Genomic DNA, 26,572 nt, shown 5'->3' with positions numbered 1-26,572 from the left:
CTCGCACGAAACACATTGAGATTCACTATCATTTTGTTCGGGAGAGACTCCAGGCAGGTGATATCAGTCTGATCTACTGTCCTACAGATCAAAATGTGACAAACATCTTCACCAAGGCATTACCACGTCCGAAATTCGAAGCATTCCGCACTGCTTTAAATTTGTTTCCTTCTAGTGGATGAATATCACTCCAGGGGGGGTTTGTTGGGTTTTATGCTGTGTATGCACCCAGAGGAGTGCTAGTGGTCATCAGTAGGTTACTCGGGCACTTTTTACTTCAGTTAGTGGAGGTTTTTTCTCCCAGTTTTAGCTTAGTTTCACTTATAATAGTTTATAAGTGATTTGGTCCACTTGGCACACTTTATGGCCGGACCATGTGAACACATCTATTAGGTCACTTCTTTATGTGGCTATTGTACTTCACTTTTATCACTACTGAATACAAGAGTAGTCGTGTTCCTCTATCTGCCTCTTACGTTTTTGCTGAAGTACCTTCCAAACCCTAACCCTAACAGCTGAGTTCCTTCATTGGTATAGTTGCCGACCAACCCTAATCAGCCAACCAGCCCTAAAGGAACCTATAACTAGGTAGATGAGGGTCAAATGAGAGCATTCAATGCTAGTTGAAGTGCCTGAAATCAACAATTTGCAGCCATATAATAGAAAGTTTTGTTGAATTTCAAGGTAAACCTGTCGCTATCGAGGGTCGAAGAGATACATGGCTATGGAGTGTAAACAGCAAACAATGAAGGAGAGAGAGTTAAAAGAGAACAAAACTCTTAGAAAGAGAGAGAAGTACACAACTCAATGATGTGACTATTGATTGATTGATTCAATGAAGTTTAAGTACCGTTGTAGGTTAGAAAGGTTCTCCTCCTGACATCACTGCTTATGTCATAGCACACAAATATCTAGATATTATTGATACCCTCTCTAAGGGGTGGTTCACACACACACTACCTCACTGATAAGAGTGAGTTCACACACAAGTAAGACCTTGATTCCCAACAAACCCCCCCTCAAGGAATTATCTCATACTTGTGTCAAATCTAGACACATGGTTTCTCATGCCAATTTTCCTGGTCAAGGATACATCACATGGCTTTAGTTTCACAGGCTAATTATGGGGGATCCCATGGGTAAGGTCAAACAAGGATAAGCTCACACACATACGATTGAAAACAACACACACCTCAACAAAAAACAACACATATCTTGGACTTAAAAAGCCCAATCATTATAATAATAGTTTGCTTCCTCTATGGGAAGCTCTTTCTCCTCACTGATATCTGTCTTTTTGTGAAGGTAGTTCTTTTCATTGTGGTTGTTTTTCCCACAATGTTTACACCACTTCTTTGCACTCCTTCTCTGCAACAAGTGGGAAGCCATGATATGCTTTAAAATTGGAAAGGCCTTAATAGAGGAATTTATCCAATGTCTATGTCTAGTCCCATGCATATATTGCCCCAAAAATTAGTGTTTCCAAAAATTAGGGTTTCAAAAATTAGAACTTTTTGAAATTAGGGTTTTCCAAAAATTAGGGCTTTTTGAAAATGATGCTATAGGAGATTGTCGCAACCCTTTAATGTTTGATGTATGCCCTCAATTTCGAAAAATGATGGGGGATTTAGGATTAATGCTAATTTGGATTTGCAAAAATTTTAAAAACCCCAAAAATTTCTCTGATAAATACCTTCTGCTGGTTGATTTTGTTGATTTGATGTAGGTTCTCCTCAAGTACTACAACAGTGTCCTATCCCCTTTTTTCGTTTTTGATACAAAGTACAATTGGCTAAAAACATGGCAATGGTGTGCTGGGCAACGGCCAGACAATCGGGGAAGTATTGAAGCGGCAGTGCACAGCCACACTCAAATAAGTTTGTTACTTTTCCTATTTTATTTCTGCACTTTCATATTATTTTTCTTCCTTCTTCTACAATGGTAAACTATCCTCTACCCCCAACCATTCAAGAACAACTTTAGTCACTTCAAAAGCAAATTCTTGCTGAGAAGAAGTTGAGGATAGATTTAGAAGACATCTTATCTCACAAAAAGAGGTATAGACATGTCAGTGCTACATCTTCAGATCTCGACGGTGATCAAATTCAGAGAACCGTACAAGCTACTCTCAGAGCTCAAGAGTCTACAAAAGAAAAGAAGATTAGTCGCAAAGCTTTTACTTTTTTGAAATTTTCATCGCACCAAAGAAAAATTACAAAAGCAAGGTTCTCCTCTAAAATCTTGCAACTCCTTGGATGAAGGCCACATTTTGCCTTCACTCTCTTGAAAAATATCATACTTCTTATTCACCATTATTTTCTCTCCCTTCTCTACATATGTGTGATATGCACAAAGCCTCTATCTCCAATGTATATACTTCCTTCACATGTAAGATTCTTGAAAACATGAAGACATTCCCCTAGGAAATCACTGTGCTGATCAATTATCTTTGCATAATCTAGGGGTTTATTGAACATATCATGGAAAACATGGAACTCCTGTCAGTTTTACTTCTTTGCAAAAAATCAAATAATAGCATATCACTTGACTTTTTATCTAGACAAGGAAAAACACTCTCTATTAGGTAATATGATCACTAATTAAGCAAAATAGTACGAAAAAAATGTAGGTTTCTACCTTCTTTAAGTTCAGTGCCTTGGAGATTAAGGGAACTTCTGAAAGATTTGCCTGGTTCCATTTCTATAAATAACCAATGCATTTTAAAGTTTAGTATATAAGAAAGAAGAGGAATGCAAAGTAATGGTGTACTAGATGTTAGTTACCACGTTTTGGTTTTGTAGATGTTGGATTTTCAAGGGCTTCCTTCCCATTTCCAACTTTCTTCTTTTTTCCTATTACCAATTCAGCCAGTCCATAAGGGATTCAAGGGCCTATATAAGACATGACTTGCTCATTAGTTGATTCATTCAACGGTGGTGTTCCACAAGACCCAAGGAGATTGGCAATCCTGTGAATCAGGTGCCACTTGGGGCACACCAGGAAAGGCTTTCAAGAAACAACTTCAAGGGAGGATGATCCTCCAAGGGGTGGAGTGAGAGTGCCAGACTCAAATCTGTTGGTTTTTGGGTTAGTGATTCACCGAGAGTTGATTGGGGTGCAGAGCTTGGTTTTACTTGGATCAGCAGAGGATGCACTGCTAGATATTTGGGATGCCAAGTTGGGATTGATATTTCTCCTGCACAGCAGTTTGCTCCGGTACTTATGAGTATCCGAAAGAAGCTCCTCCATTGGAGCTCCAAGAGATTAGATTTAGCCTCCAGAGCTTTGGTGGCTAATCAGGTTTTGCTTGCCTCAGCTTGGTTTATTGCCTCTTCTTGTTGGTGCTTCTCTCGTGCGTGCATTGGCCAATTGCGGAGATTGATCCGCAATTTTCTCTGGTCGGGCTTGGATGGCACCTCAGACACTCGTGCCAGGGTAGCTTGGCTCACACTTATTCAGCCCAAAAGAGAGGGGGGCTTGAATATTATCGATCCGGATGTTCAGTGCAGGATGTTGCTTTGCAAACTTGTGGTCAGAGGTTTCCTACCAGGCACTGAGCCTTGGAAGGATTTTTTCTTGTTTCAAATTTCTAGATGTACACCCAGGGTCGGGAGAGACTGGATGCCCAGCACACGTTTTTTTGTTCACAGAGGCTGATATTAGGGCACCATCTTCCCCTCTTATTGCAGCCTGTCAGAGCATGGAGAAGCATGATATATTTTTTGCGACAAAGGCTTCCTAGGTCTTTGGACGAGGCTGACCGACAACCTATTATGTGGAACGAGTTCATTAGGGATGAGGCTGGTCGGCCACTTGGTGCATCTCGTTATATGCAATGGTCAGGTTGGGAGAGATGCGCATACACAGTTCTTGCTTGGAAGACCTTTAAGAGTCTTCCGGAGGATCGGAGAGTTGCATCCACTCAGCATCTTAGGGGCTCTTGCATTTGTATTGATCAGATTGATGCAGCTATTCCACATGAGTGGCTTTCTGGGACCTTTCACGGAGACTCTCATCCGAGTTGGCTGGGAGTTTTTTCGAGGATAGGCATACCTATGCAGGTCATTGCTATCCCACGCTAGGAGAATAGAGGTTGCCTCATTTATTCTATCATGCGTGGTGGGAGATTGAGGAGATGTAGTATGGAGGAGATCATCCCAAATACTAGGCTTAGTCCAGTGAGGATTGTTGGTCGCTCGGGGAAGCACTCGTATATTGACCCTTCTCCTCAGATAGTGACTCATGGCTCTTGGTGTTTGTGGCTATATGGTGGCAGTCCTATCAGATATCTTCAGTGGGATCCAGGAGTGTGGGAGTGGATTGATGCCTTCGATCCTTTGAAAAGCCTTCCTTTTTTCAATTTCACTGTTCGGAATGCCAGGCTTCTCCTCACTCGAGAGATTTCTCCAGTGATACAGCGCAGATATTGGCATAGACTTTGGCACTCATACAGAAGGAGCCAGATCTCTCATTTCTTTTGGTTATTCTTACATCGTGGTCTCCCCACCAATCAGTGGAGATCAATTTTCGGTGTAGCACCTTCCTGTCCTAGATGTGCGCTAGATTCGGAGTCCGTACAACATTGTCTATGGGGATGCAGCATTGCACAGCAGATTTGGGGTCCTATAGCCCAACTTATGGGAAAGCTGAGTGGCCGAGCCATGCAGGTGACTTGGGGGGCAGTTGCTTGGCTCTCCCAGTCCGGTCCGCAGTTTTTTTATGAGGGCAGTGGTACAAATTCTGCTTTTTCATTCGTAGAGGTATTGCCCAGCATGGTTTATTGCAGGATGTTCCTCACTCTGATTATACACCCCCTAGACAGAGGATTGACACCAGTTGGGAGATTATTGCCAGTATTACAGCATGGCAGATCTGGAGAGCTAGATGCACGGAGACTATTGAGGGTGTCGAGATTTTTGGGTCTCAGTGCATTAGTACTATATGGGGTGATATCATCCACACTCTTATGGCTACTTGGGCTCGCATTTAGGGGCCCTCTCGTTCTGCGCAGGCAAAGCGTGTGATATTTATGCGGGAATGGGACCATGGCATCTTCTTTTCCTCTAGTACCACAGGTCTTACATGGCATCATAGATGCTCCTCAGTGGTTGAAATCACCTTACATATTGGGGTGATTCTATTCTTTTCCGACTTATAGCTATGATTGTTGTATGTTTTTCTCATACTTAATAGAAGTCTCTTTCTGAAAGGGGAAAAAAAAAACCGAGCATGCTCATGCGCGCGCACATGTTACATCCTTATTCTCCCTTCAGAGCACATCATCTGCATTAGACTCCGCTCCGCTTAAGAGAATATAGGGAGTTTGAGAGTTCGAATAATTTGGAGAGCCAAATCTACAGAGGCTATTGAAAGCACTCACACATATCATACAAATACCCTTTCCTTCATCCAGTCTGATACAACGCATACCCTCTCCTATTCGTCACCTTGAGAAAAAATCAACTAAAAACAACTAGTTTTAATGCAAAGAAAGGTCATTCGCTATTACTAGAATCCATGTCCATGTGTGTGTATGTGTGTCCGATATAGTCATGTATAATACACAAAAGAATATTGAGTAGAGCATTACTGATTTAAAAGGTGGTACGTGCCTTCATTCTTTATAATGTTCTTATAAAATCTTTAAGAAAAAGCTCGCTCAAAAAATGACCTACCCTTCCTTCATAATCAATCACTGGAGTGACTCCTGTTTGGCAGGTTTGATTCATGACAGCACTCCATGCCAAAGTCCCATTCCCCCAAAAAGCAACCACCTCATTATTTGCACAAGCATAAATCAATTGATCACTCCCAATTGTAGGAATAGAAAGCTGTGGGCTTCCTGAAATAATTAAACTTGTTATTAGGAACTCAGGTCCTTTTATTTTTATTTTATTTTTTAAAAATAGTTGAGGAGGTGAATTTTTTTTGAACAATTAGAGGACTTTCCAATGTGATGCACACAAGCTATACACAACCAACTCTAGAATGAAATTAGCAATAACATATAAAAAGCAACCACAAACCAAAACAAACTTCAATCTAAGGGTGATCAATCACGATTGATGGGAGAGATGTGCTTCGACAGTTATTGCTTGGAAGACTTTTAAAAGTCTTCCTATGGATCAAAGACTTGCATCCACCCAACACCTCAATGGGAGTCTTAGACGGATCGATCAAATCGATACAGCTATACCTCATGAGTGGATTACTGACACATTTCACGATCAACATCATCCTAGGTAGCTCAGTGTTTTCTCTTGGACAAGTGTCATTACAGGTATTAGCCTTACTAGATCAAGATGAGTAGGGTAATCGTGTTTTTATTCTATCCAGCCAAGATGGAGATTGATGAAATGCGACACGAAGGAGACTATTCCTGGCATTGCCCTTCATCGAGTGAGAGTACTTAGTCACTCAGGAAAGCATTGGCATGTTGACCCTCCACTTGATATTCTATCAGATATCTTCAATGGGATCAAGGTGAGTGGGAGTAGATTGATGCAGCCAATCTTATGAAGTCAGCCTTTTTTCAGATACAACCTATAATGCTAGGCTCCTTCTACTTGGACACATTCAGAGGACAACTACACTCAGGCCGCATTGGGAGAGTTATGACAACACCCCATCGCTTCAAAATAGACTCTGGAACAAACGTTGGCACTCATACACGAGGAGCCAGATCTCCCACTTCTTTTGGTTATTCTTACAAGGTGACCCTCCCCATTAATCAGTGGAGGGCTATTTTTGGAGCACACCCCTCTTGCCCAATACAACATTGCATATGGAGGTGTAGAGCTGCTCAAAGGATTTGGAGCTCTATAGCTCACCTTATAAGCAAATTGAGGAGAGAGACCATTTATGTTACTTGGGGTGCTATTGCTTGGCTCACTCAGTCTGGTCCACAAATACTTTTTGAGGGCAGGGATCTGGACACCACATTTATGATATGCAGATATCACATGCAGAAGCTTTGAGAGTCTTCTTTCAGTCCTAAACACCTTCCTGAAACATGCTGATGCAAAACACAAGCAAGAGATGAAGAGAAGAGAAAGAGATAGATGAGTTTCCGTATATTCAATATAGTACAAAAAGGTGTACAATCTGGCTAGCCATAGGCTACGCCTTCAAAAGGTGTTCTTGACTCAAAAAGAGTCATATCCTACTGAGTCAATCCCTAGGGGACTGAGTCACCACATGCAAGAGGCCTGGCCGACCTCCTGTCTGCCATCTATAGTAGCTGCAGGCCAACAGCCCTCTAGTCCTTTTCAGAGCTCTCCTGCACACATGTGAGCCTGGCTCATGCCCTAAATTTCTGTTTATTATGCTGCCCTTCAGGGATTAGCATGTACATGTCATCCCCCCCCCCCCCCCCCCCCCCTTCCTAAGCTTGATGATGGGATCCAATTTCTAACCCTGAATGACTGTCATCATCCCCTTGTCTCGTCATGGATTCCCAAACCTGTCATCCTTCCCTTCCTGGGGCAACCTTTTCACTGAAAACTCTGCTCCATCTCCAAATCCACTCCAAATCTGACAAAGATCAGTGCATCTGTTCCACCTTGTCTCCTTGCCTTCTTGCCCTGTCCCTGAACACTTTCTTTGGTCTTCTTTTCCTGAGTATTGAGTCTGGCACTCTCACTCCACTCCTTAGAGATCATCCTCCCTTGGAACCATTGCTTGAAAGCCCTTCCTAATATGCCCCAAGTGGCATCCGACTCACAGGACTACCATTCCCCGTGGGTCTTGTGGAACACCACCAACCAACCTCCTTGGAACTTCTTCCATGTCTTGTGTTACTCTCCTTGGACTGTGCACCTTCATTTGGGACACCATCAATGTTTAGCCTTGCCGAACCTGATACTGATACAATGTTACCTAGTCACCAAACCACCAAAAGATCAAGACACCGGCAACGGTTTCATCCATGCACGATGCAATAAGGGTGGGTGGGACATGGGCTGCAACAATATCTCAGAAATAGCCTGAAGCTCTGATACCAATGTCACATGCGGAAGCTCTGGGAGTCTTCTTTCGGCCCTAAACACCTTCCGGGAACATGCTGACGCAAAACGCAACCAAGAGATGGAGAGAAGAGAGAGAGAGCTAAGTTTCCATATATTCAATTTAGTACAAAAACGTGTACAATCTGGCTAGCCATATGCTGCCCCTTCAAAAGGTGTTCTTGACTCAAAAAGAGTCCCATCCTTCTGATTCAATCCCTAGGGGACTGAATGTCTAGCTACGATCTTGGCTTAGCCTTTTATAGGCTCACCACATGCAAGAGGCCTGGCCGACCTGCTGTCCAGTATCTATGTTGGCCAGCTACAGTAGTTGGAGCCAACAGCCCTCTACTCCTTTTCGGGGTTCTCTTGCATACATTTGAGCCTGGCTCATGCCCTAAATTTCTGTTTATTTTGCTGCCCTTCAAGGATTAGCTCAGGGACCAGCATGTACATGTCATGCACATGACATCAAAGGTGTGACCCAACCTTGCATCATAGTCACAAGGGACGGAGGGGACGGCAGGCCGGGATGCGGAACCGCTGTCCCGAGACGCGAATTCGATCCGAAACGGGGTAGGGACGGCGGGGACGTTCCAGAGTTTTTCGTGACTACGTTAGAGTAAAATTATCCTGGAGGAATCGCCCGTGCTTTCTGGGCGAGGGAAGTTTTTCCGGGTTTGGTTTTGGAAGAACCGAGGGATTAGTCTCTTGTCCGGATATCCGTGGGTGAGGCCCCGAGTGAACGACCCTGCCCCGCGTAGTAAGAAGTGCTACTTCCGCTGCTAGCACCCATGAATTCATTGCGCGGTGGGAACAGAGGGGCAGGCGGGGCCATCAGAGGAGCAAACGCGGGGACTGAAGAAGGCAAGGGGCAGCGGGCAGCAAAGGGGGAGGCAGAGCAGCAAAAGGGGGGCTGGTGGGGGCAGCAAAGGGGGCAGGTGAAGGCAAGCAGGGGGCAATACAGGGGCTAGCGAGGGCAGCTGAAGGGTAGGCAGGGGGCAGCAAAGGGGTTGGTGGGGGCAGCTGAAGGGCAGGCGGGGACTAAAAGGCTAGCAAAGGGCTGGTGAGGATTGAGGAAAGGCTAGCGAAGGCTGCTGCTGCAGAGGGACAAGCGGGGGGTTGCAGAAGGGCAGGCGAAGGCAGCAGAGGTAGGCGGGAGCAGCAAAGGAGCAGGCAGAGGCAACAGAGGGCAGGGGGCAGCAGCGCAGGTTCACGTCACTTCAGCACTCCTTCAGTTTGTGGCTTCTGGATCGTTGTACTAACATTTTGTTATAAGGGTGTGGAAGAATAAGTGACGGGGAGAGAGAGGTGGTGTGTTGGAGAGAGGGGGAAAGGGAGAGTGTAAATTAGGGAGTGAGAGAGAGATAGAGTGGGACAATAGAGAGAGAGGGAGTGTAGGGATTGGGTATGGAGAGGAGAGAATGTGAGTGAGGGAGAGAGATACATACTACAAAGAGAGTAGAGAGAGAGAGAGGAAAAAAGTGCTCACCAAAAAGGAAGATTCACTCATTGGAAATTGCTCCCCAAAAAAACGCGTTTGGCTTAGTTGTCTAGTGACAGGGCAAAGACCCCTCAAGAAATCCGATCGGGAACTTGGTGTGCGAGATGTCAGAATCACAGCCATCTAGCCAAGGAGTGCGGCTTAAATGCGCTCTGGTGTGCCATCTTCAGAATTGCCATAGAAAGCGCTTACCTCCTCAACCGGACTATGATTCCAACCCCACACTGGTGGGCATCAGATCAACCTGCCCCACAGATGGCTCCACAAACAATACCTCTGCTGTTGTCGAGGACTGAGCGCTATCCTGAGTCAACCTACTGTTCTATCTGGTCCCAGTAATGTAGAATGGCCCTCTCGTCCCATGCCATGTTGATTGCGATTGGCCAGATACGGGTTTCATCCAACCGCCTCAGAGTGGAGACAAATAGAGCTGAGCGCATCTTCAGAGCCGGGAAGCTCATACGGAGACCCAGAGAGGAGAGGATCTGCCGACTATGCCACACAGAGGTTGAGACGGAGAAGCATTACATATACCGCTGCCCAGTATACTATGAGATCCGCGGGAGGTTTCACTGTCTATTTCACGAGGGACTTGGTCCACTCTCCAAGATCATTGACTTCCAGGACCAGCGTTGCCTAGGCCTCCTCCTGCTTGAGCTCCACAGACATAGGGACACCTTCTTGAGAGAGCTTCGGCCCCAACCACCCTGTCCCCTCCCTCGCCAGCCAACAATCACCAGTTTCTTCCGGACCCAGGAGGTGGAGGACACCGACATAGTGGATCTTGTCGACCCTCCACGAGCTGCTCTCAACCTACCTCGCCCAAGAGGAGTTACCTCGGACCGAGCCTCTACACTCCAACGTGCCCGACGCCCTCGGCCCCCTTGTCGACCACGATCACCTCATCAGCTCCAGATCCAGAACATGCTCCACCGCCATCGAGCTACCTTTCCACGTGACATAGCTGAGAGAGACCTCTCGGCCATACTCATTAGCCCCATGCTTGATATTTTGGAGAGTGGTATACCATCTACTCGAAGCTGCTATGTTGCTCTCATGTTTTTATGTTCTTAGTATTCCATGATGAGTTTCCATGGACAGCTTTGTATCACCCCAGTGAGATAGCTATGTTTATGTTTTCTTTCTATTTTATTTTCCATTCCATGATGAGCTATGCCATGGACATTATTATATCACTTTGGTCTCATACGCCCATTGGGTCTTTAGTAGACGCTTAATATATCTTTGTTTCTCAAAGTATCACACTCTCTCTCTCATAGTTTGTTGCGCCTCCTATGATGGTAGAGGCCATATTTCAGACCATATGCCTGCTAGACAGATTCAGAGAGATGCCACAGGACAGATTGTCATACAGAGCTTTTGAGGCATCTAGACAGCTGGCTGAGGTAGGAGACAGAGGATCATGGTATGCACAGGTCACACATTGGTTCTCACAGCATGGCCTAGACATGGATCATCTACCACCATTCCAGTATGACAGGGATGCACCACATATCTGTCTCTCTCATAATGAGAGGAACAGAGTATTGAGACAGGACCTATGGCAGCTCTATACACGAGAGACATGGATATCGCCTACACAGCCTCTTCCACCGAAGATGCTATACTACAGAGATCACTTCATGAGTATCACTGATGATGGATTTATAGAGAGGCCTAGATACATGGAGGGCTTTTTACCACACGGCTCCCGAGTGGCTATTGGTCAGCTTAGAGTTTCATCACACCGATTGGAGATTGAGACTGGCAGAGCAGCACGGATCCCCCGAGAGGAGAGGGTATGCAGATTGTGCAGAGAGGAGGTGGAGAGTGAGGAGCATTATGTATGCAGATGCAGAGCATATACAGCCATGAGAGAGAGATATCCCATTTTATTCAAAGAGCCACATTCCCTATGCCAGATCTTCGAGGCAGCAGACCAACGCATACTGGGGAGATTCATTCTAGACATGCAGCGCCACAGAGAGATCATTACAGGCTCAGACAGCTGGGGACGACAGACACAGATTACTACATTTTTTCAGAGATCCATCCCACTCCCAGCCCCTACACGGCAGGGAATTATTCTCCATAGAGCAAAGACACTCGGAGCCCGCAGGAGACAGAGGACACCTGGCTTTCAGACACCACGCCTATACCAGAGAGAGATGACAAAGATTAGAGCTCAGTTTCACAGAGAGGGTGCGGAGCGACTAGCTCGCTTCAGAGCACACCCAGGCATGTTCTTCAGGGAGCTGTAGACACCCCCTTCATTGATGTATACCATTTTATACCCCCAGTATGGTACAGGATGGAGCTAGCTAGGTTGCATATCATGATTGTATACTCCATGCATATAGCTTTGCATTCTCCTAGTAGTAGAGCTCCATCCCCTCCCCCCACTCATTGTATTTATTGCACACCCAAATTCAGCTTTTTAGTTTAGTACTTTTTCATTTTGTTGGGATGACAGAGGATACCCCATACAGGTACACCGATTTGTCTCATAGGCCGAGTTCGGTCTTTTGGAAGACGTTAATAAAATCGAGAGAGAGAGAGAGAGAGAGAGAGAGCTTCGGCCCCAACCACCCCGCCCCCTCCCTCGCCAGCCAACAATCACCAGTTTCTTCCGGACCCAAGAGGTGGAGGACACCGACATAGTGGATCTTGTGGACCCTCCACGAGTTGCTTTGGACCTACCTCGCCCGAGAGGAGTCACCTCGGACCGAGCCTCTGCACTCCAGCGTGCCGGACGCCCTCGGGCCCCCCGTCGACCACGATCACCTCATCAGCTCCAGATCCAAGACATGCTCGGCCATACTCATTAGCCCCAGATCCAAGACATGCTCGGCCATACTCATTAGCCCCATGCTTGATATTTTGGAGAGTGGTATACCATCTACTCGGAGCTGCTATGTTGCTCTCAGGTTTTTATGTTCTTAGTATTCCATGATGAGTTTCCATGGACAGTTTTGTATCACCCCAGTGAGATAGCTATGTTTATGTTTTCTTTCTGTTTTATTTTCCATTCCATGATGAGATATGACATGGACATTATTATATCACTTTGGTCTCATAGGCCCATTGGGTCTTTAGTAGACGCTTAATATATCTTTGTTTCTCAAAAGAAGATGGACGAGGCGGAGGGACATCATCTTCTACTGTGAGACGCATTAGGCTCCTAGACAATCCATGACACATGTTAGTGGATATCGATGGGAGACAGCTTGTAGACAGGAGACTCGTTCAAAGCATAGAGGACGGGGCTCAAGAGGAGTGGCAATATTGTTTAGGGAGGAGCTGCAACCACTAATACATATAGTCCGCAGAGATGAGCAGGCTAGGTACATGTGGGTTAGACTGAGGGCAGAGACGGGCAGATATCTCTACATTGCTATATGCTATTTTGCTCCTAGTACATCAGTGTATGCATCACCTAGCGGGCAGTCCCCCTTTTCTATTTTGGATGATGACATTTGGGAGTTCTCCAGGGATGGTGACATCATTCTCCTGGGGGACTTCAATGCCAGGACCGCCCATAACTAGACACTATTTTATGATACCTCAGAGGAGATGTTGAAAGAGCTTGATGTTAGGGATATGCGCCTATCTAGACTCTCAGAGGATGAGGAACACACTGAGTATTTGATAGACATGGGAACTACACATGGATTGGCCATCCTAAATGGCCTACAGAGATTCCCGACAGCAGGCGCTTTCACTAGCTTTCCACATCGGCATGGTGCTAGTACAATGGGCTATGTTATGGCTCAGCCCAGTCTCATTCCCTCTTTTCACGATTTTATGGTGGGCACTAGGCCGGTTGGAGTAGCAATGGATCATGCTATCTTGTCCTTCACTCTCACATTTCAGTTCAGCACAGCTCCATTGGGACAGGTCTCCACACACACTCGTTATACCTTTACGAGGGAGACTGACACCGTGTACACGGATGAGATATACAGACGCTTATGTGCCGAGGAGCCGGGACGGCCATTAGATGAGCTCACTAAGATAGTGATAGAGACACTTCATGCTGCAGCATCAGAGGCATATCCCCATAGTCAGCCTACACGGAGACGATCTGGGAACACGCCCCAAAACAGCTGGTATGATGAGTGCAGAGAGATGAGGATCAGATTACAGAGAGAGGTGCTCATGGGTGTTACCACCCACAGACAGTCACAGATTACCTTCCGGCGCCTAGTGCGACGGAAGAAGAGGGGCTTATCTTGCTCAGTTAGAGAGGGATTTGTATTAGTTATTTATGAGTCAGGACTCAGGCGAGGCATGGAGACTACTCCATGAGCATTCACCATCACCAGCCATTACCTCCACAGAGATTTGGGGTGAGTATGCAGCATCCCTGTACACAGCACCATCCCTATACATAGCACCAGGATAGCCGCCCCTGGCAGACCCATCAGAGCTATGCCCAGAGACATGTGCTTTCTTTACTGCTGAGATGGTAAGGAAAGCTATTGACAGGATGAGGACTGGGAGAGCATATGATCATGATGGTTTGGTAGCACAGCACTTTATTCATACCAGAGATATGCTTGCAGAGCTTATTGCTATGATGTTTAACCGAGCCATGTGTGAGGGTTTTCCTGAGACTTGGAATATGTCCACAATTGTGCCTATCTTCAAGTCAGGGGATCCCATACTGGGAATTATCGTACCATCATGATTGGTCACACATTGGCTAGATTATATGCATCTATTCTTGAGCAGGAGTTGAGTAGATGGGCAGAGAGAGAGAGGGCATACGTGCATCAAGGCTGGCAGGGTTCAGGAGAGGTTTCTCCACTCTTGAGCATATCTTGACACTCAAAGCTATTATTGAGGAGGACAAATCATATGGCACGAGGATTTATTGTTGCTTTGTGGATTTCCGCAAAGCTTTTGACACAATACCGAGAGCCAGACTGATGCGCAGACTACAGGAGATCGGAGTGCCCACAGAGCTGATTTGGGGAATCATGGCTTTATACAAGATAGTTGTGGGGCAGGTACGTACTACTCGGGGTATGTCTGAGATGGTTCACTCCACTATTGGGGTGAAACAGGGCTGCCCCCTTTCTCCCACCTTTCGGACTATGTAGAGCGGGAGGGTGACAGAGGAGCACAGCTAGCAGGGACATGGATTCTGCTGTTATTGTATGCTGATGATATTGTGCTGATCTCAGATTCTCCAGAGGGGATGCAGCGTCACTTGGATGCATTACACACGTTTGCACAGGACAGTGGATTGTCTGTTAACCTTGGTAAAACCAAGGTGATGGTGTTTAACACCACAACACAATCGGTAAGGATCCCCTCCCCCACTCATTGTACTTATTGCACACCCAGATTTAGCTTTTTAGTTTAGTACTTTTTCATTTTGTTGGGATGACAGAGGATACCCCACACAAGTACACTGATTTGACTCTTAGGCCGAGTTCGGTCTTTTGGAAGACGTTAACAAAATCTTTCTTTCTTTCTCTCTCTCTCCCTGCTTGAGCTCCGCAGACACAGGGACACCTTGAGAGAGCTTCGGCCCCAACCACCCCGCCCCCTCCCTCGCCAGCCAACAATCACCAGTTTCTTCCGGACCCAAGAGGTGGAGTGGACCCTCCACAAGCTGCTCTGGACCTACCTCACCCGAGAGGAGTTACCTCGGACCGAGCCTCTGCACTCCAGCGTGCCCGACGCCCTCGGCCCCCCCGTCGACCACGATCACCTCATCAGCTCCAGATCCAAGACATCCTCGGCCATACTCATTAGCCCCATGCTTGATATTTTGGAGAGTGGCGTACCATCTACTCAGAGCTGCTGTGTTGCTCTCATGTTTTTATGTTCTTAGTATTCCATGATGAGTTTCCATGGACAGTTTTGTATCACCCCAGTGAGATAGCTATGTTTATGTTTTCTTTCTGTTTTATTTTCCATTCCATGATGAGATATGACATAGACATTATTATATCACTTTGGCCTCATAGGCCCATTGGGTCTTTAGTAGACGCTTAATATATCTTTGTTTCTCAAAGTATTACTCTCTCTTAGCCTCATCTCTCTCTCTCTCTCTCTCTCTCTCTCTCTCTCTCTCTCTCTCTCTCTCTCTCTGCTTGAGCTTCGCAAACACAGGGACACCTTCTTGAGAGAGCTTCGGCCCCAACCATCCCGCCCCCTCCCTCACTAGCCAACAATCACCAGTTTCTTCCGGACCGAGGAGGTGGACACCGACAAAGTGGATCTTGTGGACCCTCCACGAGCTGCTCTCGACCTACCTCGCCCGAGAGGAGTTACCTCGGATCAAGCCTCTGTACTCCAGCGTGCCCGACGCCCTCGGCCCCTTGTCAACCACGATCACCTCATCAGCTCCAGATCCAGAACATGCTCCACCGCCATCGAGCTACCTTTCCATGTGACATAGCTGAGGGAAACCTCTCGGCCATACTCATTAGCCCCATGCTTGATATTTTGGAGAGTGGTATACCATCTACTCGAAGCTGCTATGTTGCTCTCATGTTTTTATGTTCTTAGTATTCCATGATGAGTTTCCATGGACAGCTTTGTATCACCCCAGTGAGATAGCTATGTTTATGTTTTCTTTCTGTTTTATTTTCCATTCCATGATGAGCTATGCCATGGACATTATTATATCACTTTGATCTCATAGGCCCATTGGGTCTTTAGTAGACGCTTAATATATCTTTGTTTCTCAAAGTATCACACTCTCTTAGCCTCATCATTGAGAAGATCCGCCAGCGTCCGATGCGGCACATATTATGAGATGGAGGCACCTCCATAGTGTACCCCCCCCGTCCCACATGATATTGTATCCCCTCACTGTACTCCACTCACCTCCATAGCGTACCCCCCCCCCCCTTCACTATATTCACACCCTATAAGGGTTTCTGTTTACCTTCCAGTTCCAGTTTTATTTTCTAGGTGCCAGTAGTATCATCTTTATTTTTCATTTTCTGGTTTTTTATCCAGACATTGTATCAGATCCACATGATGTAACTTTTTGGTCTCATAGGTCATTATGGCCTTTTGAAGACGTTAATATAACATTTCATTTCATTTCATCTCTCTGAGGTGGCTGACTTCATTACACGGGGAGGCGGAGATGGAGTTGATTTAGCAGGTACCTCAGTACATATTATGCTCTATGCTGATGATATTGTATTAGTGTCTGAGTCCCCAGGTGGTCTACAGCAGCATCTACATGCACTCCATGATTTCTGCACACAGAGGGGTCTTACTGTGAACCTTGGGAAAACCAAGGTTATGGTCTTTCATACATCGAGACAGGGCAGGAGTCAGCTGACATTCACTCTCGCAGGATGCCAGGTGGAGGTGGTGACATCATACGTGTACCTAGGGGTTACCTTCTCTGCAGCAGCCACACGCTTTACCATGGGTTCAGCAGCCAGAGCTAGATTGACACGGGGATATGCAGCATTGGCTATGCTAGAGAGACAGTGCCACCAGGCGCATTTTCAGGAGCCCCGGACGAAGGGGTGGCTATTTGACACATTAGTCACACCGGCATTGATGTATGGAGCAGCAGTATGGGCGCCAGGCCTTGCTACCCATTGGTGGACACAGATAGAGAGACCATAGGCCCTCATGATGGCACGCATGATACGCAGCAAACCGTCAGTACCTCATGACATTATCCGAGCAGAGTTTGCTGCGCCTCCTATGATGGTAGAGGCCATATTTCAGACTATATGCCTGCTACACAGATTCAGAGAGATGCCACAGGACAGATTATCATACAGAGCTTTTCAGGCGTCTAGACAGTTGGCTGAGGCAGGAGACAGAGGATCATGGTATGCACAGGTCACACATTGGTTCTCACAGCATGGCCTAGACATGGATCATCTACCACCATTCCAGTATGACAGGGATGCACCACATATCCGTCTCTCTCATAGTGAGAGGAACAGAGTATTGAGACAGGATCTATGGCAGCTCTATACACGAGAGACATGGATATCGCCTACACAGCCTCTTCCACCGAAGATGCTATACTACAGAGATCACTTCATGAGTATCACTGATGATGGATTTATAGAGAGGCCTAGATACATGGAGGGCTTTTTACCACACGGCTCCCGAGTGGCTATTGGTCAGCTCAGAGTTTCATCACACCGATTGGAGATTGAGACTGGCAGAGCAGCACGGATCCCCCGAGAGGAGAGGGTATGCAGATTGTGCAGAGAGGAGGTGGAGAGTGAGGAGCATTATGTATGCAGATGCAGAGCATATACAGCCATCAGAGAGAGATATCCCATTTTATTCAGAGAGCCACATTCCCTATGCCAGATCTTTGAGGCAGTAGACCAGCGCATACTGGGGAGATACATTCTAGACATACAGCGCCACAGAGAGACATTATTACAGGCTCAGACAGCTCCAGAGGGGGGGCGACAGACACAGATTACTACATTTTTTCAAAGATCCATACCCCTCCCAGCCCCTACACGGCAGGGAATTACTCTCCAGAGAGCAGAGACACTTAGAGCCCGCAGGAGACAGAGGACACCTGGCTTTCGGACACCACGCCTATACCAGAGAGAGATGACAGAGATCAGAGCTCAGTTTCACAGAGAGGGTGCGGAGCGACTGGCTCGCTTCAGAGCACACCCAGGCATGTTCTTCAGGGAGCTGTGGACACCCCCTTCACTGATGTATACCATTTTATACCCCCAGTATGGTACAGGATGGAGCTAGCTAGATTGCATATCATGATTGTATACTCCATGCATATAGCTTTGCATTCTCCTAGTAATAGAGCTGCATCCCCTGCACACCCAGATTCAGCTTTTTTATTCAGTACTTTTTCATTTTGTTGGGATGACAGAGGATACCCCATACATGTACTCCGATTTGTCTCATAGGCCGAGTTCGGTCTTTTGGAAGACGTTAATAAAATCTTTCTTTCTTTCTTTCTCTCTCTCTCTCTCTCTCCCTGCTTGAGCTCCCCAGACATAGGGACACCTTCTTGAGAGACAGCCCCAGCCGGGCCCTCCCTCCGTAACCAACCATCACCAATTTCTTCCAAACCCAGGAGGTGGAGGACACCGACATAGTGGATCTTGTGGACCCTCCACGAGCTGCTCTGGACCTACCTCGCCCGAGAGGAGTTACCTCGGACCAAGCCTCTGCACTCCAGCATGCCCAACACCCTCGACCCCCCGTTGGTCACGATCACCTCATCAGCTCCAGGTCCAGGACATGCTCCACCGCCATCGAGCTACCTTTCCACGTGACATAGATGAGGGAGACCTCTTGGCCATACTCGTCAACCCCATGCTTGACGTTTTGGAGAGTGGTATACCATCTAGTCGGAGCTGATGTTGCTGTTGGAAATAAGTGCACACTAGGTGTACTATTTCTCTAGTCTAAGTTGAGTCTTTGTGTCTTGAGTCTAGTGCCATGTGGCACCTCTACATTTATCCCATAAGTCAGTCTACTCAATCTTGTACTTCTCACCTATATATTGTAGGTGTCACATCAATGAAAGTATCAATCTTGTGTCTTGTCTACACTCATCTCAAGGTAACTCTTTGTCTTTCATTTGTTCCTGTTTCATTTCTAGTTTTGCTCTTGCTTTCATGTTTTTCTACATGGTATCAGAGCAAGTTTTTAGGGTTTCCCTGTTTTTCCTATGAGCTTTCGCCATTCTCTCCAAGTTGTCCAACGTCGCCTCTTATAGCTGCACGTGCTGCCCAGCCTATTCACATTCTGAACCACCCTGCGCTGGCCTGAACCTTCTGTCCGCCATCTTTTTGCTGTCCGCCGGCCTGTTTTCCAGTTGCTGCTGCTGGCGCTTCATCCTCTACAGGTTGCGCATCACTCCATACCTGCAGCTACTGTCGGCCTCCTGGATGAGCAGCACTTGTACTGCTTATTCACACGAGCTTTATTACACTTCTGCAGCAGTCTACGTCTATCTGCTGGAGGCGGCGTTTCTTCATCTACAGTCTACGCATCATCTAAAGGCAGTTCAGTTCTGCCATCGCTTCCTCTTGAAGAATCTACAAGGTACTGTGCATTGTCTCCTTCAGTTTGTTGGTCAGTCCTTTTCTTATCCTCATATCTGCAAACTGCTAGTTCCTCATGCTTTGATGGGCTGTCACATGCTATGGCCTTGACAAGTGGTGAGAGAGCCGGCTTCTAAAAACAGTTTGGATCTCTTCTTCATTCATTTTTGCAATCTTGTAAGGGAATAGACACTGCCCTTGCATTTTAGCAAGAGGTAAGACCTTCCCACATGGCCTCTTCTACTCATTCTCTCATGTCTATCGACAAATTCAATGGCTCCAACTTTCATACTTGGCAAATCAAAATCAAGTGCCATCTTATGAAAGAAGGTCTTTGGGACGTTGTTCACCATGCTGCTCCCGAAGATTCCGACATTGAGCAAGTTATCACTTATGCTCCCACTGCCAAGAATGACAAAGCATATGCTATCATCTTGCTCGGTCTTGGAGATGATTACATTCATCACATCTCCGACATACAGTCTGCTTCTCGAGCATGGATCACTTTGGATACCCTTTTTGGACCCCGCTCTAAAAACTCTAAGATTGCACTTATGATCTCATTCTTTGATCTATATATGCAGGAGGGAGCTACTATAGCCTCTCATGTCAATTATTTTCGCAGTCTTATGGTTCAGCTTGCATCAGTGAAGTCCCCCATCTCCGAAGATATTGCTATTGCTGTGCTTCTCAAAAGCTTACCTGACACCTATGCTACTCTTGTCACTACCTTCAAGTATCACAATAATCCCACTCTTGAAGGTATCATCAATGCTCTCCAAGAAGAGGAAAGAACAAAACAACAAAAGGTAACTGACACTGCATTTTTAGCAAAGAAAGGAGGTTCTAAGGTAAGAAAGCCTTGCACCCATTGTGGAAAAACTAATCATATGGAGAAGGACTGCTTCAAGGCTCATCCATGCACCATTTGTGGCCGTGATAATCACCGGGAGAAGGACTGGTACTCTAAAACCTCTACATCAGCCCCTGCATCTACCTCAGCCAATGTTGCTGCAGCATCTACATCAACAGATCTTGCTGTTCATTCCTCACATGATGAGGAATGGGCTTTCTGATTACTTCACCTTTCTTGTCTACCACTTTGACCACTGATGATGTAGGTCAAGGGGTTCTAGTGTCTTACTCATTATGCTTTTTGACCTCTTGTCCCTACCCAAGAGGCAGAGATTGCCCTTGAGGAGGGGATGTCTTCAAGGTCCATCTGTTTGTCTACAGTCAGTCTTCTGTCTATCTAGTCTTGTCTGTCTGTCTATCTGTTATCTGTCTATCTGTCTGACTGTGTCTTGTTTTAAGATCCATCTTGTCCCTATCCTTGTGGACCCATATGAGGATATCCCTTGAGGAGGGGTGTCTCAGGATCTTTTCTCTCTCATGTCTTGTCTCTCAGTCTATCAGTCTTTATATCTGTCTTCTAGTATTGTCCATCTTGTCTTCTAGCTTGTCTCTCAATCCTTGTCTAGTCTCTCTGTCTTGGTCTTATCTTTTGTCATGTCATAGTCTTGTCTTTTTGTCTTCCTCCTAGTGTCCACTTAAGGAGGGTGTTGGAAATAAGTGCACACTAGGTGTACTATTTCTCTAGTCTAAGTTGAGTCTTTGTGTCTTGAGTCTAGTGCCATGTGGCACCTCTACATTTATCCCATAAGTCAGTCTACTCAATCTTGTACTTCTCACCTATATATTGTAGGTGTCACATCAATGAAAGTATCAATCTTGTGTCTTGTCTACACTCATCTCAAGGTAACTCTCTGTCTTTCATTTGTTCCTGTTTCATTTCTAGTTTTGCTCTTGCTTTCATGTTTTTCTACAATTGCTCCCATGTTTTTATGTTCTTAGTTTTCCATGACGAGTTTCCATGGACAGTTTTGTATCACCCCAGTGAGATAGCTATATTTATGTTTTCATTCTGTTTTATTTTCCATTCCATGATGAGATATGTCGTGGACATTATTGTATCACTTTGGTCTCATAGGCCCATTGGGTCTTTAGTAGACACTTAATATATCTTTCTTTCTTTCTTTCTCTCTCTCTCTCCGTGTCCCTGTTTCGTCGTTGTTCGCCTTCGCCTTGCTCGCCGCCTCTGTGCGCAACTGCCGCCTTCGACCTCTTGAAGACAGAGTGAACAAGATCGAAGAACAGGCTCAAAAGGCCCTTTTAGACCAAAAGAAACTAATAGACAGGACATTGAACCAGCATCAAAAGGAGATTCATGCTGTTAAGACTGAGATTTAGGGCAAAGACGAAATGTACAAACAACTGCAAGCATATATGCAACAAGAGATGGAAGCCTAGAAGGATGCATGCCTGGCTGCATGCATGGAGAAATGTATGGAATTATGCAAGGAAGAGATGCACAAGTATGGCAAAGAGGAAGGAGAGCTAGCCACACAAGAAGCTCTTGCTGTGGAGATTCCCCAATTACGAGACGCCAATGCCAAACTTGAGGCGGAACTACAGAAGGCTAAGAAGGCAATCACAACAGAGATTCAAGAGGCCAAATCAGGATTCCGGGAGGAGCATGCATGCCTCCGAAAAGACATGGAGGCAACCAAAGAAGAGGTTGGAGAAACCTCTAAATGGGTTGAGGTTGTGAAAAAGCAGAAAACAATCCACACCCCGAATGCCACATCCATCATGACAGCCAAGCTTGAGGAAGAGAAGCGTCGCCAATCCAGGGCTCTACATGTGTGAGTAACAAGCTTGCAAGCGGGCAACTCACCAAAAGAGGATGGTGAGACTTTATGTAGACAGATGGGCGTAACTGACACACCTTTTGTAGATGCTTGGCGAGCCGAGAAGGACTTGACGAGGGGGAGGCCTCTCCTCCTCAAGTTCAAAGATACGGGGTCCCATTTGGCTTTCTTGAAGAAGAGGGCCACCCTCCAAACCACCAAAATATACCTTGGAGATGACCTCACCCCCCCACAGGTGGAACACAAGAAAGCCGGGATGGTTCAAGTTATGGAAGCCCACAAGGCAAGAAAATGGGCTGTTTATCGTGATGACCAAGTCATCATCACGGATAAACGCCCCACATGACAGTGCGGGGCCTATGAGACCATAGATGCATTGAGGATGGGAATATGGAATTGCAATGGAACTCTATGGTCAGACACAGGAGGCTTCACAAAGACTTACACAGATAGGGATATTATCTTCTACGCAGAAAGGCATCAAAGTCTTGTGAGACAGGGCTACCCAAAGTGGAGGGTTATACATGGGAATCAGCTTTCAGAGGACAAACACGCACCATTGGAGGGGTGCGTGGCTCTAGAGGAGTGGCATGCTTGTTTCACCCTCATTTGAGAGACATGCTCACAATGGTTAGACACGATGAGGAGGTTCATTTTATGTGGATGCGATTAGCCAAGCCTGGCTTGAGAGTGATGCATGTTGCAGTATGCTACTTCCCACCAGAGAAATCAGAATATGCATGCAGGTTGACAGAGAAAGGGGAGACTCCCTATGCGCCATTATTTGCAGACATTGCAGAGTTCTCCCAGCAAGGAGAGGTCCTCCTATTAGGAGACTTTAATGCACGGACAACAGGGGAACAAGGGTAGACATATGACTTCTAGGGAGATGCCATTATGTTGTTAGAAATTGACTTTGTTGAGATGGGCCTCCAGAGGGCCAACCACGATACGGGGAATGCAACATCATATGGTAGACAATTCTTGCAGATGGGGGCTATGCATGAACTTGTTATAATAAAGGGTTGTCCAGATGGCCGCAGTCGGACAGCCTTACATCTTTTCCGCATGGGGGAGGCACTGGTACGGTGGATTACCTCATGGGATCCCCCGCTCTTATACCACACATCTCACACTTCACCATCCCTTCTCCCCCCATACTAGCTGACCACGCTGTGTGAAGTTTTTGGGGAACCTCAAACTCAACTTGTACATGTGTACATGAGTGATGTTCGTGTTGTGGTAAAGTCATGGGGGCACCCATTGACTCAACGTGGGCATCGTGGATGCGGCAATCAAGCTAGGAGCTTTGATGGAAGTGTATGTGCAGGAAAAAATGATGAAATTCTGGAAGCACAGCTTGTCCGGAGTGTAGTCTGCTGAAGGTGGTATCAGTTACTTGGCCTCGAATGTGTGGGCGTCCCAAGTACAACGGGCACTCGAGGTTGCAATTGAAGTAGGTGGAGGGCATGGGCAGAAAAAGGTGATAAGGGACCAAAGTTGCCTTTGCTTTGGTGTGAAAAGGAATAACATGGTGGCCCTTTTTCAAAATAAATAAAATAAAATGAGGATGAACGTGGCCAGCTGCGTGGAGCTTTGAATGGCTGCCAGCACGACGTTCTGGAAGCTGGCAAAGACGCCTTGCGTGGAGTAGCCGCTTTTGAAAGTGGGGAGCGCAAGACAGTAAGAGGCCCGTGTGTTTTTGGGTGGCTAGCTGCAGCCACAGGCGCAGAGAAGCGTGGGCTGAGGAGGCCGCCGTGTTGTTAGAGGGGGGCTCGCTAGCGTAGCCATAGGACAGAGCCAAGGGAAACAAAGGAACTGCAGGCGCTGGGGCGTGTGCAGCCATAGGCGCAGAAGGCTGGTGGGTGGCTGGCGACTAAAGAAGGAACCGCCTCTGTGAGAGTGAGAGAGAGGAAGGGATGGCCGCCTCTGGATGTAGAAACGGGAGGTTCTGCGGCTGGTGACTGGAGCGATTAAAAGAAAGAAAGGGTGTAAGCCTCTGGGGGTGCGCAAGGGATGATAGAGTAGTGGCCTCATTTTGGTCTTGACGGCTGTTGTGGCTGGGTATGTCAACAAAGAGGGCGTCAACTGACAGAGTAGAGCCGAGCGAGCAAGGCGGGTTGCTGCGGAGGCTGGTCGACGTCAGAAAATCTGGACTTAGTGTGGTGACAAGCATGCGGCTGTTGCTGATGGGTGAGTGTGGCTAGTAGCGAACAAAAGAAGGAGCCGCAAGGGAGGTTGGTGGCCGATGGTAGCCAAGGGAAGAATGCGAAAGAGAGAATTGGGAGTTTTTGTTGGTTTTGCACGACGTTGCTTGGGGTGGCTTTGGCAGTAGAGAGACTTTTGGACAGCGAACAGTGGGCTGGCGGGGCTGCTACAGAGGCTGGGTCATCTGCAACAGTGAGACGTTAACAAGCTGGGACTACAAGAGAAAGTGAGGAAGGTTGGTGCCGACATCAGAGGGTTGCCGCCTGAGGAGATAGAGAAGCGATTTGGAAGGACCCAGAAGAGCTGGCGACTGGCTGGAGAGCCCTGGGAATCGGTTTTCTGGTGGCTGGCAGTGGTAGATAGAGAAGACGAGAAGAGGGAGCCACCTTGGTGCTGTGGCTTGGACTAGATGTGGGCTGGTTGTTGGGTTGGTGACAAAGTTAGATGATGACCGGGTCTTTGCTTGAGGACAGGCAGTGTGCTGGTGGTGTAGGAGAGAGTGGTCTTCAGCTGAGGTGCAAAGCAGAGAACGAAGAGGTCGGCTGCAGAGAAGCAAAAGAGCGAAGGGATTTGGAGCGACCAGGAGCTGGAGAGGGCTGATTGCGAGTGGATGCCAGATAAAGCTGGTTCTGAGGATATCTGGGATATCCGACTCTGTATAGATGAAGGTCTCTTCTGAAATATAAGTCTTGTTCATGCTCTTTGGTCTGGTGTTCTGGTGTGCTTGCATGCGTGTGTGGAAGTGTGGCACCCTATAAAGGCGTAAACAGCTTACCGCTTCCGTGCCATCACTTTTTGGTGCCCCCACAGAGGAGCAGTTTCCTCTGGTTTGTGAAAGAAGACAGGGGCTGTGTGAAGCAAGATTTGGAAGAATGGCTCAAGATTTTCCGGAGTATTGGGGATTGCCACAGGAGAGTGCAGTCAGGTTTCTGGAGAAGATGGAGTTTACAGCCTTGATGAAAGACAGGGCAACCCCGGAGATCCTTTCTCAGATTTTGACTTATTGCTTGCAGGGTGATGCAAAAGCATGGCTACGGATGTTTGTGACTGCATACAGGAATGTTCATCAACAGGATCCTGAGTACCGTGTAGTCAGAGCTGCATTTTTGGCACAGTTTGCCCGTGTGAGGAGTCCGAATGAAGTGTGGAAGGAGTTGTGTAACATTCAGCAGAAGGACGGTCAGGATGTGGATCAGTATTTGATTGAGTTTGGTAGACTGTGGAGTCTATGGTGTGAGGCTTTAATTCCTGAAGTACCCCCGCAGATGATAAAGAGAGAGCGGTTTGTGGCTGGTCTGGAGCCAACCCTCTGATTGAAGGTGGAGCTGAAGAACCTGGATAGCTTTGAGGAGGCTGTCAGAGTTGCTCGTGAGAAGGAGTGGAAGGTGAAGCGTCTGAGGCGGATGGGAATGCAGGAAGAGCCAAAGAGGTTTGTGAAGATACTAGGGATTGAGGGTATGCATCCTGGAAGAAAAGTTGCTGTTGTTCCTAAACAGGAGGATTCTTTGAAGAGGGAGGTTCATGATGTAGTGGAGCTCATGAAGTCTTTAAGCGTGAATTGGATAGAGTCTGCAGGAAGAGGAAAAGGCATAGGTGTTATGGGAAGGAAGACTGATGCATCATCTGGTTCTGGAGGAAATTCAGCAGATATTGGAAGAGGGAGAGGGTATCCGAGTGATGTGCAATGCCGGAACTGCGGTGAGTGGGATCATATCAGTCCGCAATGTGAGAGACCAGCCAAAGCTAATGGTGGCATATATCAATTGTCTTTGGGAATGAGTGATAGGGTGATTGGCCCTAGTATGCAGATGAAGGATGTAATCTAGCCCAATGTTCATGAAGTCTGTAAGGTCACATTTGCAGAGCAGGATATGGGACAGATTAATCTGTTGGGAATGGAGAAGGGTGAGGTTTCTGGAATCAGCCCTGAAGAGCTTTCAGAAGGTGAGGAGGAGGAGGATGGAAGTATTGATGGTGCTGTGGATTGTGAAAGTGATGCTAAAGCTGAGGAGCCTGATGTGTTTGAGTATGGATATGGCTTGGATGATCTCTTTGATTCAGAAATGAGTAATGACTTGCAGGTGTCAGTACTTCGGCCAGTCAAGG

At 46.8% G+C, this 26,572-nt stretch overlaps 1 protein-coding gene across 8 annotated transcripts in view; it reads right to left on the bottom strand.

The window, feature by feature from the left end:
* LOC147617247 (protein GAMETE EXPRESSED 3-like) overlaps positions 1 to 26,572 on the bottom strand; it is a 114,657-nt gene that overhangs the window by 61,758 nt on the left and 26,327 nt on the right. For 6 of the 8 annotated variants that reach the window (XM_086776871.1, XM_086776870.1, XM_086776873.1 and 3 more), the window contains one exon: positions 5,676 to 5,842. The exons of the other annotated variants lie outside the window; for them this stretch is intronic. In XM_086776871.1, the coding sequence (XP_086632997.1) occupies positions 5,676 to 5,842 (167 nt within the window). The remainder of the gene's footprint in view (positions 1 to 5,675; positions 5,843 to 26,572) is intronic. 8 annotated transcript variants of the gene reach the window in all.

Source organism: Cibotium barometz, chromosome 37 (genome assembly GCF_041138505.1).
Source record: "Cibotium barometz isolate CiBa-2024 chromosome 37, ASM4113850v1, whole genome shotgun sequence".
Taxonomy (NCBI): Eukaryota; Viridiplantae; Streptophyta; class Polypodiopsida; order Cyatheales; family Cibotiaceae; genus Cibotium; species Cibotium barometz.
Note: the sequence above shows the minus strand (reverse complement) of the source record. Positions and strands in the feature narration are given on the sequence as shown.